Source organism: Chaetodon trifascialis, chromosome 5, assembly GCF_039877785.1.
Source record: "Chaetodon trifascialis isolate fChaTrf1 chromosome 5, fChaTrf1.hap1, whole genome shotgun sequence".
Classification (NCBI taxonomy): Eukaryota; Metazoa; Chordata; class Actinopteri; order Chaetodontiformes; family Chaetodontidae; genus Chaetodon; species Chaetodon trifascialis.
Genome location: NC_092060.1, coordinates 25,999,382 through 26,015,646, shown reverse-complemented (window position 1 = coordinate 26,015,646; position 16,265 = coordinate 25,999,382). Strand labels below are relative to the sequence as shown.

The window sequence follows — 16,265 nt, the reverse complement described above, 5'->3', positions numbered from 1 at the left end:
CACAGACGGCTGATGTTGAGTCACAAATATATTAGCTCTACAAATCATCCAGTGGCTTAACTGGGGAATATCAGAGCCCTCATATTTCTCAACATAGCTCTTTAAATGTCATCATCCACACTGACAAGTGAAAAGAGTGGAAATCATTTTAAAACATATTCTGCTGTAGTATTTTTTATTTTTATTTTTTTTTACAGTTTCTGTTCAAGAAATACAGTATTTTATTGTTTCTGGCATGGTTCCAGTGCTGCAATGTTCTATGCAGTAAGTATTTTAGTGAATCCATGAAAAATATATACTGTTCTGTATGAGTGTAGGCATTTACATAATAAATGGGAAAAAAAAACATATCTGCAGTCTTAAGAAGCTGTCAGTTACTACAGAAATCGCATACATGCTATACACCCACACAGATACAGACATATGCAACACACAAACACAGGGAGGATTACAGCCGCCCCCATTCACACCCTCTGCTGGGCATCAGATGTTCGATTTCTCACCTCTTAAAGGTGCAATAAGTAAGATATTTACAGCATCTGCAGCACAAAGTGACCACAGTGTGGGTCTGTGAAGGGGTTTCACAGGGTTCAATACCAATGACTCAACGATTACTTCAGCAAGTGCAGGCATTTCTGCCTTTTAAAAGCTGACTTTCCCAACCCGATTCAGATCAAAAACACTGACAGATGTTGCTGCAACTTTACACTGAAAGACACTGCAGCTACAAACAATTGAAAACCTTGTTATGATGCCAAAAATGCCAAAGCGCTGTCACTGTTTTAGCATCCTGCATCACAAAAAGACATTTTTACTAGATTTTATTGTTGCAGCTCAGCCCAAATTAACCTGTGTTTCGACAGATAAAGTACAGGAGACAGGATGAGTGGGGGCCTGGACTAGAGACGAGATAAATACTGTCAGTGCTGCTGCAGCTCCCCCTCATCCTTGATAGAGTTCAATGAAATTCATACATTACCTAATGCCCCTCTGAGGGAAGTTGGCCTGTGGGAAGGCGCCTGTCATGGACTGACTCTGCGGTTGTAAATATGGGAGAAGGAGTTCATCCCACCATGCTGGAGCCCTTCATTCATCCTTGCAGGCCAGCAGCTCCCTAAATCGTCCCACACAGTCTGGAACAGACGACTGGGCAGAGCCTGGAGGCTTGGAGGGCCGGGAAGGGGGCGAAGGGGAGGAAAGCTCCAGAGACAGAAGGCTGCTCAGGGCTCCCACTGGCCAGGAAGCTGAGAGCTGCCAGAACTGGAAGCCGAACAGCCGCACGTCGTCTGCAGGCTTTGTTCTGTGGCCTGTGTGCACAAATAGGAGCCATTAGAGATTTTCAGAACCCCGCGAAGCTCATTCCTCTAGGTTGCCGACTTAACGTGACTCACATCAGCATAGTTGATAAGTCTGCAAGTAGTAAACAACACAGGATAACAACAGGGTGAAGATAATTGTTTTTTAATGTGAATTATTTTGCTGTGATATGAAAAACAATTAGTTAAGAAAGAATGTGTGTGTGTGTGTGTGTGTGTGTGTGTGTGTGTGTGTGTGTGTGTGTGTGTGTGTGTGTGTGTGTGTGTGTGTGTGTGTGTGTGTGTGTGTGTGTGTGTGTGTGTGCTTGCTTTTGTTTTTTCCAGGAGGAGGTGTGCCCCACCTCACCAGGAGAGGAGGTTCAGAGGTGTGTGTGGTCATCAGCGGTCAACATCAAGGACAAGTTTATTTATGCGACACAGCCGACCTTGGACCGAGTGCTCATAGTTGACATCCAGTCTCAGAAGGCTGTCCAGGTAGTTTTCAGGCTAAATTGGAAAACGGGGTTGATGTCGCTTTTGCCTGCAACATTACAATGAAGTATGATGTTAACAGTTTTTCACAGGGCAGCAAAAAAATTATCTTTCCTGTTAGCCAAACATCTTCCTCACAGGACAGAAAATCTGCTTCCATCTGTGCCAAACACCCTCAAGGTTGCAAGAGAGGGTTTTTTCTTTGACTAATTTTGCCAGTCATCTGAAAAAAAACCCAACATGTTCCCACATTGATTGAAAACAACATTTTTCATGAGAAGTTTTGATAAATACGTCACTTTATGGGTATTTTCTGTGATTGATTTTTTTGAATGAAGGACACATTTTTTGTTAAGTCGTCCTGCTCCACTCATAATTCAGTTTGATACAACACATCGTCCTTCATCAAGAAACTCAGTTATTAGAGAGTGTTGGAGTGCCACTTTTACCCAAACTGCATGTAAACTTGTGCAGGAAACAGCTTGTGTATTAGACCTATTTAAACCTAACACTGCTGTACAAGAGCGCTGTGGTGTGCAGCACTGGTCCTGATCAGCTTCATATGACCTGTTCCACAGGCGGCTGACTCTGAATGATGCTTCATTGTGTCAGTAATGTAAAACAATGATGTCTTAAGCCACAAGGGAGACCTCACAGTCGGCTCAGCATCACTTAAGACCTACAGCTGTTCAAAAGCAAAATTAGAAGTCACATTTTCTGTGTAAGTGATCAACATTAGCTAACATTAGGTTAACTTGCCTGCAGTTAGTGCATGTTAAACTGCAGTAAAGGACTAAATTGAATAGACTTTGTGCATTACCGACTGTGACAGCAACAGCAACTAGGCGGGGGGAATCAGTCACTTAATGGCTTGATAACAGGCGCACAATGTGACTAAGAAATACAGACATACTGGATATCTGTCAGCCAATCACAATGCCAGGTCAGATTTACAGCCAGTATGTGTACAATGTTGTGTGATTACAGCCTTTGTAAAATTGCTCCAATGGCACTTTGGAAGCAACAATCAGACCATCTTGATGAAAAATGGTGCAGTCTACCTGCTGCTTAAAACATAAAAAGCTAACGATGAACACCTGATTACAGCGAAAGAACACGCCAGGAGCTGAAAATAAGGTTTGGTTCAAGGTTGGGTTCGTGTTTAAGCTCCAACACGAACAAATCTCCACCTCAGATGTCACCAGACGCAACTAATAAACTTCAGTTCTATAAAGGCGAAAATGAGACATGCTCCCTGCAAGCTGCTGTTTGTGTCACATCAATTTCAGCAAAATGTCCCATTGGATTTTTCATGAATATCAAATCAACACTTTAACTTTAACAACTTTTACTGGTTCTGAATCAGGACCTTTATTGTTTGGATTGAGTAGGTTGTGAAAAATAAGTAAGTAGGTAAGACCTATTATTCTGTTTTGTCCAATTACTGATCATCAACATTTCATCTGCTCTGCGGCTCAACTCAATTTCAGACTGTCAGGTTGTAAAAATTAATCACTTCTCAGCCAACAAAAGCTGATTACACATTTCAAGTCTTTCTTTGAATTATATATATTTTAGTTACTTGCAAATGTTGCTAATCCACATTAGATTTGAAAAAGGGATGGTCAAGAATGCAGCTCTGAGAGAAGTTCGTAGTTTGAGCGTAGATTAAAGCCTTCATGTGCTGTTTTGACATGACGCCTTCCTTTCGGTTTCTTGTCCAGAGCCCTGGCACTGCGTCTAAAGAGCTGCTCTTTCAGCTTTAATATCAGTTTTCTCACCTTCGGTTCAACCGCTCACCTCTGACCTGACCCATTTCATCCATACTGCAACAGTCAAGACCTGCACTTAGCTGCTACATTGATGTGGTGACCAAGTAACCCTGAGGCCCACCTCTTCGTGGATACTGTAACATGGCAACCCTTCACAGATACAGTAACATGGCAACCCTGCAGTTTCTTCCTCACAGATGGTGTAAGAGGCAGTCTTTCCACAACTCTCACCTGCAGCACCTTTTTTGTCTGAGGGAGTTTTATTTTTGCGAGGCAGGCTGAGGACAGCACAGCCCCTGCCTGACAACACTGAGCACATTTCTGCACGGCGTTGAGTTAAATCAACAGTGTCAGCGGGTTTTTGGGTGTGTCAGGTTAATCCAGGGCTGCTCAGATCCCTGCAGATGTTTCTGACACCGTGATGGCTCTTTACAGCTCGCCAGCCTCTCAGGGACCTGCCAGTAAGCAGGTTGGTGTCCCAGAGACTGTCACAAGCTCATTATTCAGTTGCCTGGAGGTTTAGCTTCATTGCATTATATTAGCAGTTGTTAATTAACCACCTGAACCCGTCACGAATAGTAAGAGATACGAGTTCTGGTTTCCCTGCTCTCCATTTTCTCATTGAATCATTAATAAGATTGACGTGTGTAAAGTAATAATAATGAGCAAATTGCAATTTGAAATTTGTTACCAATTAAATACTGAAGACTTTTTAATGAGCAGATTGTATTTTGTGCGTTATATAGCCAATTAATTGCAAAGTACACACGCATAAATGTGTGAAGCCGCTGTAATGTTTTCCGTGCGTCATCTCTTGACAGATCTGCAATCAGCGCTGGAGTTATGCGAGCATATTGGCTGAGGATCTTCATAATCTTCCTCAGCCAGAAAGAAGTTGTTAGTCAAGAAAAAAAGAACAGCACGAGCACCTGTTTCTCCGATGACTACATGCTCAGAGATTAGTTAGGATTCAACAGATATTCTCATCTTATTTGCAACAACCCTCTCAGGAGCAGTTTGCTCTCTCAGTGAAACAATATATATTTTGTCTAGGTAAACAATACTATTAGGGCTCCATGGCAAAACAAATAGTATAGAAAGTAAGCTGCAGTCAAAGGGGATTGTGGGAATACAGGGCTGCAATAATTTTCTTGAAAAAAAAGATGATTGCTTTTTCTTGCTGTTGTTGAGGGTGTAGCGACTGCATGCATTCGGCTCCTCTGTGCTTCCTCTATTCCCTTTGAGCTGGCTGTCTATCTGCGCTCAGGTGGACATAATGCATGTGGAGCGCTTTTCTGTCACATACGACTCATCTATTGTTCTGACTTGGAATATTGCTGCTGAGTGTCAAGGAACGGATAAAGACTGAAAGCAATTACTTCAGTGTGGTAAAGCAATTGTGTCTGTCACCACTTGATTTGAAATGCAGCTCAGCACCAAAAACACCTTATACATAAAAAGCACACCTCCAGTCCGCCTTGTTAAAAGAAGACTTGCTCCTGTCAATCGCTGATGCATTAGTCTTTAGGAAAACTTTTCAAAAGCATTACCACTGCACATCAGAGGGATCTCTTCAAAAGCACATATGATTGCCTTGAATTGTTATTCTGCCGCCCTGCTGCCTTTAAAGGCTCTGTTTGCTTTGGTTGTGTGTGCATCCCCTTGCAGACGGTCAGCACCGACCCTTATCCTGTGAAACTTCACTACGACAAATCTCACGACCAGGTGTGGCTGCTCAGCTGGGGGGACATGGAGAAGAACTTCCCTACTCTCCAGGTAAGTCCACAGTTCGCTGCTTATTACCCTCACGTTTGAGTTCTCCTCTGCAGAGATTCATCCTTGTTGACATGCAGGCGTCGTCAGGATTTGGTCCAAAGTTAGCAAAGGGTCAGCGCATGCGTTTGTGTTGCCCGTGCACACAATGTAACTGTGATGATAGAAAACTGTTAAAAGCAGAAAGAGTGACATTTAACAATCTGACACCAGCAAACATTTGGCATTTGACTCAAACAATTGATGATTGAAATAGTGACATTGATTAGCTAATTGTTTCATCTTTGGATCTGATTACCATCAATACAAAGCGATAATGGGAACAATCCGTCTGGCGCTGATAACAATAAATATCATTCATGAAAGGTTTTCATAAAGAGCACTGAGCATCACAGATGTTTCAAGTTTGTCAACTAAGGCAAGAGCATAAAAACCACAATGATCAGTTTCACACTGATGGATTTCCATTCCTCCAACTTGTCCTGTTCCTCCCTGTCCTGTTATTCAAATAATGGCCAGGTCTCAAATAATAGCTGGTCATCTGTCAAAAGCAGATGAGGTCATTATTCGAGTGCTTTCTCCTCCTGTTGAATGTTTTATATGTTTTCTATATTGCCAGCTGGTGTTTGTTCAACACCTTCGGTAAGCAGCCGCCTAACACGCCCTACGTGCACACAGAGCTGCATTCATAAATGCTGGCAATTAAAAACTATAATTAAAAGATATATAACACATCAGATGGCAGGGCAAAGCCAACACAAACAAACAAAGGCTGTTTGCTCATAAAGACTAAAATTACCTGTAGCCTCCTCACTTGGTCAATGTAGTATAATGTATTGTAGTAAAATACAACACAGTCATCATTCTAACCACTCGGCTGTTCTCAGTGGCTGTTTTTTAACAGATGATGTTTTTATATTCGAATTAATTCCAGTTATTTCTTGTTTCATCTTAACATCGTGATTGATGCTAAGCTGCCACCAACAAAAGCTAACACTTCCCGATTTCTTAATTAAATCCTACCTTTAAAGGGAAGGGTGCCAGGCTTTTAATGTGAAAATTGTGGAGGAAGTCTTGAGTTTCATTCATTAAAACAACAATAACAAAGTGGATTGCCTGACATGACTTGCTGTACTGATGGAATAAGTGCTGTGGAAATGCACTCAATTAATCAAGAGTACAGGTAAACATGGATAAAGTTTGGAGTTTGCATTAACTGAGGAACAGAATAAATAAGAATAAAGCCTTGTTCTCTCTAAAGAAAGGAGACTTTATGGTGTCTGGAATAGTTATTATCAGCATAGCCAATTTATCGGTGTAGTTCTGGTCATGTACATAAGGTGAGCAGTGAAGGTATCTGGGCCTCTTTTAGAAATATTTTCTAATTTTTCAGCAGGACAATCAAAGGACTAGAAAGCCGACACTCATACAGAACCAACACAGCACAATGTGTCACTGCCAAAATAGTTAGTGGTTACACTTCATGTCACAGTGACACAGATTTGAAGAGCATGCTACAAATAGAATCAAATGTGTAATGCGATGGTATTTTGTAAAAATATCGTTTGTTTTCTCTGGGAGTCATCTTCATCTCGAGCTTTGAGTGTTTTTTACTCGCTCGACAATCCCGCTTGTCATCGCCTGCACAGAAACTCATAATGCGGAGTTTGGTCCGTGGCAATTTGCTTTGTGCATTGTGGCAAAATCAAAGCAAACCCTGCCTCCACACAAGCACATCTCTGCACGCTTCCATGCATGCACCAGCATTGTTTAGACACCAGTGACAACAGCTCACATCACCTCCCACTATGAAGGTCCAGCATCGCAGCAATAAGGAAGAGGCTGAAGAGTTGTGTCCCAAATCAGAGCACCAGAGTGGAGATACTAACAGTATATTATTATTTATTTGAGTGGGCACTGTAAAATGAAATGGAACATGTGAATTACAAGTATTTTGGTTGTAAGCTACAAATAAGTATGAGTAATAGAGCAGAAACCAGCAGCACTCAATCAGGCTTACGTTTAACACCCACCTCCTTCTCCAATGGTGTTCATCAGGTGATCAATCAGGCCAGTGGAAGAGTCTCTCACCACACCGTCCACACACAGCCGGTCGGCAGGCGCTTCGACAGGGTGGACGACTTCTTCATTCCCGCCTCCAGCCTCATCATTAGCCACATCAGGTACGTCCAGTATGATCCAAGAACACTCCTAATGCAAATTGATTTGCAAATTAAATTCACCCCATTGGCGTTTTATTCACTTCTTTCTCCCAGACTCAACACTACAACGATGATTTGGATGAGTGTTTTGTGAGAGTGTGTGCTTGTCTGTTAATGGAGGTTTCTGGAGGAAGGCCCCGGTTGTTATCTGTGCTGCAGGGAACACAGCAGATCACCTGAAACAGGTCGAAAAATAAAGCCCTGCCATCAGATGTGGAATTAACTTTTTCAGATCTGAATTTAGAAAAACAAAAGCCGCTGAATTGAATTTCTAAAAGATCAGACCTCTGATAACAAATATTGAATATATTGTCAACAAGTTGCATTGCTTGACAACGCATCACATCCCATAAACAAAGCTCTTTCCAACTTTTGGGAGTGGCCGGCCCATTTCTCCTAACAAACACAGCACGGCTGGTTCAGTTAGCTAAACGCACCACATGCTGTTGTCTTGCTCTCAGAAGTCGGATAATTAGATCCGGAGAGACGAATGTTTCCTCTGGGGAAACTTTCTCATGTTGTCACAGAGAGCAGCGGATCAACAGTCACTGTAACCTTGTGCCGCCGTGTGTTGATTCGTTAGCTACTTTAAGCCACATTTATTTTCTCATTCAGGTGACAAAAAAGAGAAAGAGAAAGTCAAAGGTGACATTTTCTAATGTGATTTGGCCGAATCCAGATGATATACAGACAAGCAGCAGATCCTCGCATTGGAAAAATTGAGCAATTATCAAAACTGCTGCAGTTTCATCAGATATCGCTTCAGTTAAAATGAGAACGGCGTTAGGCTTCGTAAAATATGAATGAACTACTACAACATGCATCATATCATCCAGTGAACAGCCTCAAACACAAACCATAATGTTTCTGTGTTTGTCTTTAGTTTCTGAATCTACATCTAGAGAATTTAAAGCTCAAGAGAAATCTCATGATGTGTTATCTATCAGTTAATATGAAGAAAACTGCTGGAACGTTTGGTCGTATCATCCAGCTCTACCTGGCCGGATGGACATCAGTTCATCTGTGAGAATGTGCTCACTGAAGCGAGGGTTGGCAGCGTAATTATGTTGCTAAGCATCCAGAATGGTGAACAAATTCTGACGACCATCATTCGCACCGAGCAGCAGACGCGACCTTAACCCAGCTCGCCTCGTTTTAAAAGCCGTGCAGGTTGTGTGCAATGCTTTTTTTGAAAAAGACAGAGTCCACGTGAACTTTAACAACTGAATCAGCTCCAATTTTTAGAGCTGCTGACATTTTCTCTTTGACAATGCCAGAGACAAATCAGAAAGAAATCGATTCAATCACAACTGCCGCCTCCTCAGGACTGACGGTCTCTGAGTCGTTGTGTCAAGCGGTCAGAGGCTCCTCCAGAAACACTCATCATAGAAGTCACGGGGGCACCTGCACTCGGATGACTTGTTATTCTTCTTATTTCATGTGTTTTCACCAAGATTAAAAAATCTGCATAAAGCTGCAAAGTCAGTAGCCAGAGGGAGACAGCTGGGACTTCACCTCCTCTCCAACACTTCAGTTACTCAGCAGCAAAGCACAGTGATGCTGAATGCAGCGTGTGTCCAAACGCTGATGCGCTTTTTATAAATCATGAGCAGTTGTCGCACTCAGGCTTCAGGTGGATGGAGAAAATGCTGGTCCCAAACGCTTGATTAATGTCACGGAGAGGCCAGGAACAGGCAGGAGGTCTGGAGGATTTCAGGATGTTAACGGTCTCCTGGAGAGGAGGAGAAAGCTGTGTGTGTGTGTGTGTGCGTGTGTGTGTGCGTGTGTGCGTGTGTGTTGTGGGTGGGGGTTGCTAGCACAGCTGTAATTAGATCCACTGAGACCTGCAGGGAAGATTGCAGGAAAGTGAGGCCACATTTCTTTGCAGTGTTTGAAAATTGCCATCTTTACCAAATAGTTGCTCGACCATTTTGATGCTCTTAAGAAGAAGCTTACTGTAGGCTCGTGCAGCTGCCAGCTCCTCTTGTTTCGATGTTGTTTACGCGGAGAAAATGTGAAACACAACACCTGAACAATTACCTGCAGGTAGTGCAGCTCACAAGCTACGTAAAATGCTTTCTCGATGTAAAGCTGCAGCTCTGAGGCTGACACAGATTAGCACATGACAACATGGATAAAATCAGGTTGCAGTACTATCAAAGTATCCCAAAATACTGAAATTAATTTTGGAATTTCAGAAGAAACAAGTTAAAGCAAATCATCTGAACAATAATGAATAATATTCTGTTCCTGTTTCAGCACCAGTAGCCTGAAACTGTGATTGTGATATAAATATTCTGTATATCATGATACAGTGACACTTCTGTAATAAAAAGAAAACCCTGAAAAAGTCAAAAAGTTTTTTGCTAATCCAGCAAATTAGACGCAGATTAAGATGCTTCATCTCCTCGATGCAGAAGCCCTTTAAAAATCCAGTAGTGCCATAAAGCAGTCGTGCTGTTTGATTTGCAGCACTGCCTGCAGCCAGAGATAATGAAGGGACAGCAAACGTCACTGACAGCCGACAGACTGATGCTGAGTCCATGCTGTGCGTGCAGCTATTTAGACGATGTGATTTGTAATAATAGTTAAATAATAAGAAATGCAAATGTGCAGTGACCAGTAAAATATAGACACCTGTACAAAGTGATGCAGTACAATACACTAACCTGCGGTCTGTACGACAGATATCCACTGAATCCTTTAAAGGTGCATATTTTATACTGGTGTTTATTGGATGGCACAGTGTTTGTGTGTTTCTAATATTTTGTCCAATATTTCTCTGACAAATTTGAATTCAAACTTGAATTATTTTTGGATTCTTTGCATTTGGTTGAGAGCAGATGCTGCTGGCTCTCCGTGTACTTCTGTTGCACACTCATAACTCAGCCTTGTAGCAGTGGTGTGATGTAGTCTTGTGAGTATTTGTCAGCAAACAGCTGAAGCACACAAAGAGCTTTGGTTAGTACATGCGTGTGGATGTTTTTTATCCAGACAGATATTAGGAATGTTTAGATGAACTGCTGCCTTGTGGCTCAGATTGTATTTATTCTTATTTATTTATTTAGATGCAGCAGAGGCACAGCCATTTGTCTGCCGGCAGGAACGCAGCATTGATTAGTCGATTTAGCAACATGAGCAGTGTGCGAGCAGCCGACATACATTCAGCGACTTCCGGGGATTGTTTAATGACTGGGGATTCCCTCAGCAGCTACTGTAAAGCAAGCAGGAACTTCTGGGAGCTGTCATTCATTAAACCATCGACTTGCAGTCAGGCAACACTGCAAGTCAGCAAAAAAAACAAAAAAAAAAAACGCTGTTATTCCTTATTTTCACTCACATCTTCAGTGCTCTGCCAGACTGCCTTTTGGCAAAACAAGCCGAGCGAGATGTTGATTTGATGTATTTGTGCTGGAGGATGGGTGAACAAGAATTGCTGTGTTATAGATACCTTTTACTGTGCAGCGCTCATTGTTCTGTTCCATGTTCATGAGTTTTGCCCTCAGGATCCTCAACTGAACCGCAGAGCAAAGCGTTGAGACCGAGTCACTTCCAAACTGGAAATATTGACACGAAGATAATACGATAAATGTGAAGCAGTTGAACGTAATCCTGTTGTGCAGAACCAGGGAGAAATTTTAATGCATTAATCATTAGTACAAACGACAAACAGCAGCTGTCAGTTTGGCTGAGAGCAATCTGGGCCTGCCAGTGAAGCAGCCCAGCTGTGCTCACATTTGAGCGAGGCCAAACAATGTCTGATTCATTTATCCTACATGAAAAAATATCTCGCTGGCAGTGAAAATATTTTTATCGCAGGATAAATGCACCATTGACCTTTAGCTTCCAAGTATGTTACCAATATATCACTGTGTGTGTGTGTGTGTGTGTGTGTGTGTGTGTGTGTGTGTGTGTGTGTGTGCGCGCGCGCGTGCATTGATCTGTCACAAGAGCGACAGAACTGAATACACTCCACAGCAAAACAGTTTGATCCGTGTTTGACAGGCAGTGGTGATATTTTAAATCAATACTCGGTGAGTCATCAGCTCTGTCTCCAGTGGATGATACAGGAAAATGTTTTGACTTTTCTTACTTCCTTTGATTTTAATCTAACAAATTTAGCCTTCTATGTCACATGAAGCCCAAACGTTGAGGTCTACGATCTCCCAGCTGTTAAATGAGACGACTCATTCTAGAACTGAGTCTTCATGAGACTCATTTCTAGAATAAGTGATAAAATTAATGCACCCTGGTTCAGGTAATTTCACTTCTTTTGTTTCCAGTGGAGATAAATTCAGTGACAATATGTAAAAAATTCAAGATGAAGTGACCATTTCATTAAATTCAAAATCCTTGAAACAGTACGAGTGAATAAACACAGACACGTTTTGCAGTGAAGTAAAATTCAGCGTACTGCAGCAGCAGAAACTGAGGCTGAGGTTTCTTTCATACAGTTGTGATTCTACATTGTTTTCAGCAGCATTGGTTGGCTTTGGCTGCTAGCGGTTAGCTGTACAGTGAAGCTTGTTAATGCAGAGGAGCAAGGAGTGAATGGACTGACTGGACTTAATGCAGTTTTGATTTTGGAACAAGAGATGTGGACGTATATATATTAGTGCTGTCAAATATATTGCATTATTAACGCAAATCAATTTTAAAGGTGTAATTTTTTTTTCACGAGATCAATGTTCTTTGTGACCTAGTGAACTTACAGTTTTTTATAAGCTGTGGCCACTGCTAGTAATGTTAGAAAAACTACAGGATCCGATTGTAAACTGGAAACAAAACAATAGACACGCCCCACGCATGTGTTTGGTCTTGTCTGCTCGCTAGCTGTGAAAGAGTAGGCTACCAGTTTGTGTGGATGTCAAGCGCGAAACACCGAAATGGATGTGAACAAGATTCTGAATGGAAAGTTTAGTTTCAAAAAGTTGCCAGATGGGTCAACTGACAAGACCAAAGTTATCTGTGTGTATTGTTGGTGTGAACTGAATTAACAACGTAGCACATCCAGTCTGAAATGCCACTTGATGGCCAAACACACGGCGAATGCGAATTCTCCGCCGCCTCCTTGTCAAAACCAGGTGACAATGGATGGCTTTCGACAGAGGCATGTGGATGCTGTTAAGTTCAAAGGAAACTTAAGAAAGGAAAGTTTAAGCTATGGTTTCCCTGCACTATAGGCTGAGTCCTAGTTTACAATGATGTGCACTTTGTAACTTTATCTCGTATCACCCTGTTTTGATCCCTTAGAAAGGGTTGTTGAAGGGGCTTTTTTGTAACCAAGTATTTATTTTTTTGTCATCTGTTTATTGACAGTTAAATTGTGTGAGATTTGATTCATTCAAATGTGAATGACAGCTCAAAGTGAGAATGTTAGTGTGAAATATAACACTACACGTTTTCAGTAAAAAACATATATATATATATATATATATATATACACACACTGCATATATCCCTCATACTGCATGCTGCAGAACGTGCAAACTCGCACTGAACGTAGACACAAAACCAGAAAAAACTAAACCCTGGAGCTGCAGATCGCTGGCAGGATGCGAACAATATAGCTCATTTCTTCTCAGCAAAGTTCAGTTTTATTTCTTTCACAACAGTCTCAATCAAGACTACAGGCGAGCCCACTGTAGTTTAAAACAGACCTTTTGACATGTGGGAACTCTGCCAGACGTCCACCTGATTGTCTGACAGCGATTAAACGTCAAACCACAACCAATCAGCAGAAATGTGGCTCAATTCTACATCAGAGGAGACTAGTCTGGCTTTAAATTGGCGTAAACCTGCACAGTGTCTGCCCAGCATTACACATACGTTAAAGCTTGTTTAACAATATATTATTATATTAACCAACATATTATATTTATATATTATATTTGTGAGCATTAACTTTTAGTTTTTCCCTCCATTTTAGAAAAAAAAAAGCCAGACAGATCTCGTCTGTTATGACTTCAGCGCATGAACCCAGTGGACAAAACGATCCCTGGATCAATGATTCCCTCCACAGGGTTGATAATGTGCTCCGTGGCTTTCAAACAGCCATTTTCTGTTCACAGGTACTGGCAGCTTGGTGTTCAGATGGCATAAAAGATGATGAATGGCGGCAAGATTGAAGTGCCTGTCGGCATCGATCAGCTGGTGCTCACATTTAATTGAGGCGGCTCCTTGCATATTCCCCCTCTTCCCGCTTGAGCTGTTAAAATGTAATGTGCCATTAACAGATTCTTTGGGTTTTTAATGACGAGCATTTTCACTGATCAATGCCCCACATATAAAATGACTATAATTCTATCAGGGCAAAGTGTGGATGATGCTGCACTGCCAATATGAAGATTGTCAGGGACCAGAATTTGGCTGTTCAAGTGGTTAAATGGACCTCTAAGACACTTTTTTTTTTTTAAACCGAACACATTAAATATTATGCCGGTTCAATTTCCATAATCAGCCCGTACAAATCAATTTGTGTTTCTACATCTTGATGTGTGGATTGTGCTGCTTTAAGTTTATGAAACCACTATCTGCTTGAGAATTCATGAACCTTGGAAACGAGAGGAATCGACACTCTTTACCAGCATATTAAAGTACTAAAAAGATGACTGATTAAATTACCTTTAAAAATTACTTTTACTCAATATTTTTAAGCGTTGAGCCGTCTTTACCATCCAGACATGCTGGTGAAAAATGTGTAATCAGCTCTACTTGTTGTGTCAGGTTCAGCCTTCTCTTGTGTTGCACTAAATGTTAGCTGCTCTAACATCAGCATGCTAATGACAATGCTAACATATTGATGTTTAGTAGGTATAATGCTCACCGTCTTAGTTTAGCATGTTAGCATCAATCAATCAGACCTTTCAAAAATAGCAACATGACACAAAGTACATCATAAAAACACAAAAAAACATAATAGATAAATAATTAAAGTAATTGTAAATAATGTGAGTAGAACCAGGAGTGTAAGGTGGGGTAAAACAAAGATGGACTGAAGGGGTGGACGGACTTTGCCGTCTCTACAGAGACAGAATGTGTTATTGATTAAAGCTTTGTTTTTCTCTCCATGTCGTCCACAGATTTGGCCTCATCCTTCATCGAAATGAGCCTGTTCTCCACAAGATCGACCTGGAGACGATGTCCTATGTGAAAAACATCAGCTTACGGGAGTATAACTGCGTCCCCAAGTCTGTAGCCTACACCCACCTCGGCGGCTACTACTTCGTCAACTGCAGGCCAGACTCCACCGGCGCCACGCAGCCCCAGCTCATCCTGGACAGCGTGACCGATGGTGTGATTGGTCAAAACCGAGACGTCACCGGCACTCCTTACGTGTCTCCAGATGGCCACTACCTGGTCACTGTTGACGACGGCGACGGCCTGATGAGGATCCAGGTGATCTCAGAGCGGGGGGAGATCCAGGAGCCCTTCGACATCCACACCAACCTCCATCTGTCCGATCTGGCCTTCCAGCGCTCCTTCACGGAAGTCCACCAGTACAACGTGTTCGGCAGCTCCGGGCGCCAAACTGACGCTCTGTTTGTGGAGCTGAGCACCGGCAAAGTCAAGATGATCAAGAGCTTGAAAGAGGCCACCAAGTCCTTCGAGTGGCCGTGGAGCAGTAGGAACAGGGTAATGGCGAGCAGCGGACTGTTCGGACAGTACCTTGTGACCCCGTCCAGAGAGTCCCTCTTCATCCTGGACGGACGGCTCAACAAGCTCAACTGTGAGATCACCGATGTCCTCAAAGGCAACGTGGTGGTGTGGGTTGGGGAGTCTTAGGTCGTAACATCAAGACCCAATGAGCTTTCCTTTCCTCAAAGGTACTGTTGCACTGAATTCTGTTGCAGAGTTTTTAATTTTGTGGGAGCGCAATCGTGAACACCACAGATTCAGAAACCAAATTGACCATTTGTAAATCCATTGGATGAGGGGCTGTCACCCACAAAAGAAAAAAACACGAGCGAGTAATTGATCGATATTGTCTTCAAGCCAAGTTAAAATAATTCATGTTAAACTCAACATAAAGTTGCTTGCTGGTAATACGTTTCAGGAAAATTGGTTTGAGTCCGTAAATATGTGCAACTTTGCATTATTATTCACAATCGGTTGTATTCAGTGTGTGGGAATGCTGTAGATAATCTCTGACCAAAACTAATATTTAAGTGAATTGGCAGAAATCAGTATACATATATAAATAAATATATATATATATATATATATACTGTATATGTCCGGAATAATTCCTGTACTTTAAGTTTACCCATCCCCAACTTTTTCCTGTGCCTTCAAGGAAAATTCCCCTCCATCAGAGGAATTAGTGTAATTATTCCTAGAGTGACTGCAGACTCCACCTCTTTCTTTGACCCCTGCATTCGTGGTGAGCGAGGGTCCTCACAGTTCCACTGCTCTCGTCTCTCTGTCCGTCCAACGCCGCCGACTCGGTCTAATTAAAGTGAGCCCTTGCTGTGATCCCCTCCTGCTTGAAGTCAGACTGAGACTGAGTGGTTCATTACGGTTGTTGCGATTTGTAACCTTTGATCTGAAATTATAACCAGCGTTGGAAGGTTTTGAAATATATATGTAGATATATGTCATTGTATCTACATATATATTTTCTTTTTAGTCCAAAGCAGAATAATGAAAGTCAGTGGCAGTGTCAGTTAAATTGTACCAGCTTTACACACGACACATTGTGAAATTTAAAA

General features: G+C 41.9%; 1 protein-coding gene across 2 annotated transcripts in view; it reads left to right on the top strand.

Moving 5' to 3' along the window:
• fstl5 (follistatin-like 5) overlaps positions 1-15,503 on the top strand; it is a 154,252-nt gene extending 138,749 nt beyond the window's left edge. For both annotated transcript variants that reach the window (XM_070962486.1, XM_070962485.1), the window contains exons 13-16: positions 1,641-1,790; positions 5,228-5,335; positions 7,391-7,515; positions 14,637-15,503. In XM_070962486.1, coding sequence (XP_070818587.1) covers positions 1,641-1,790; positions 5,228-5,335; positions 7,391-7,515; positions 14,637-15,339 — 1,086 coding nt within the window. In that variant the 3' untranslated portion in view covers positions 15,340-15,503. The remainder of the gene's footprint in view (positions 1-1,640; positions 1,791-5,227; positions 5,336-7,390; positions 7,516-14,636) is intronic.
• Positions 15,504-16,265: the final 762 nt, after the last annotated feature.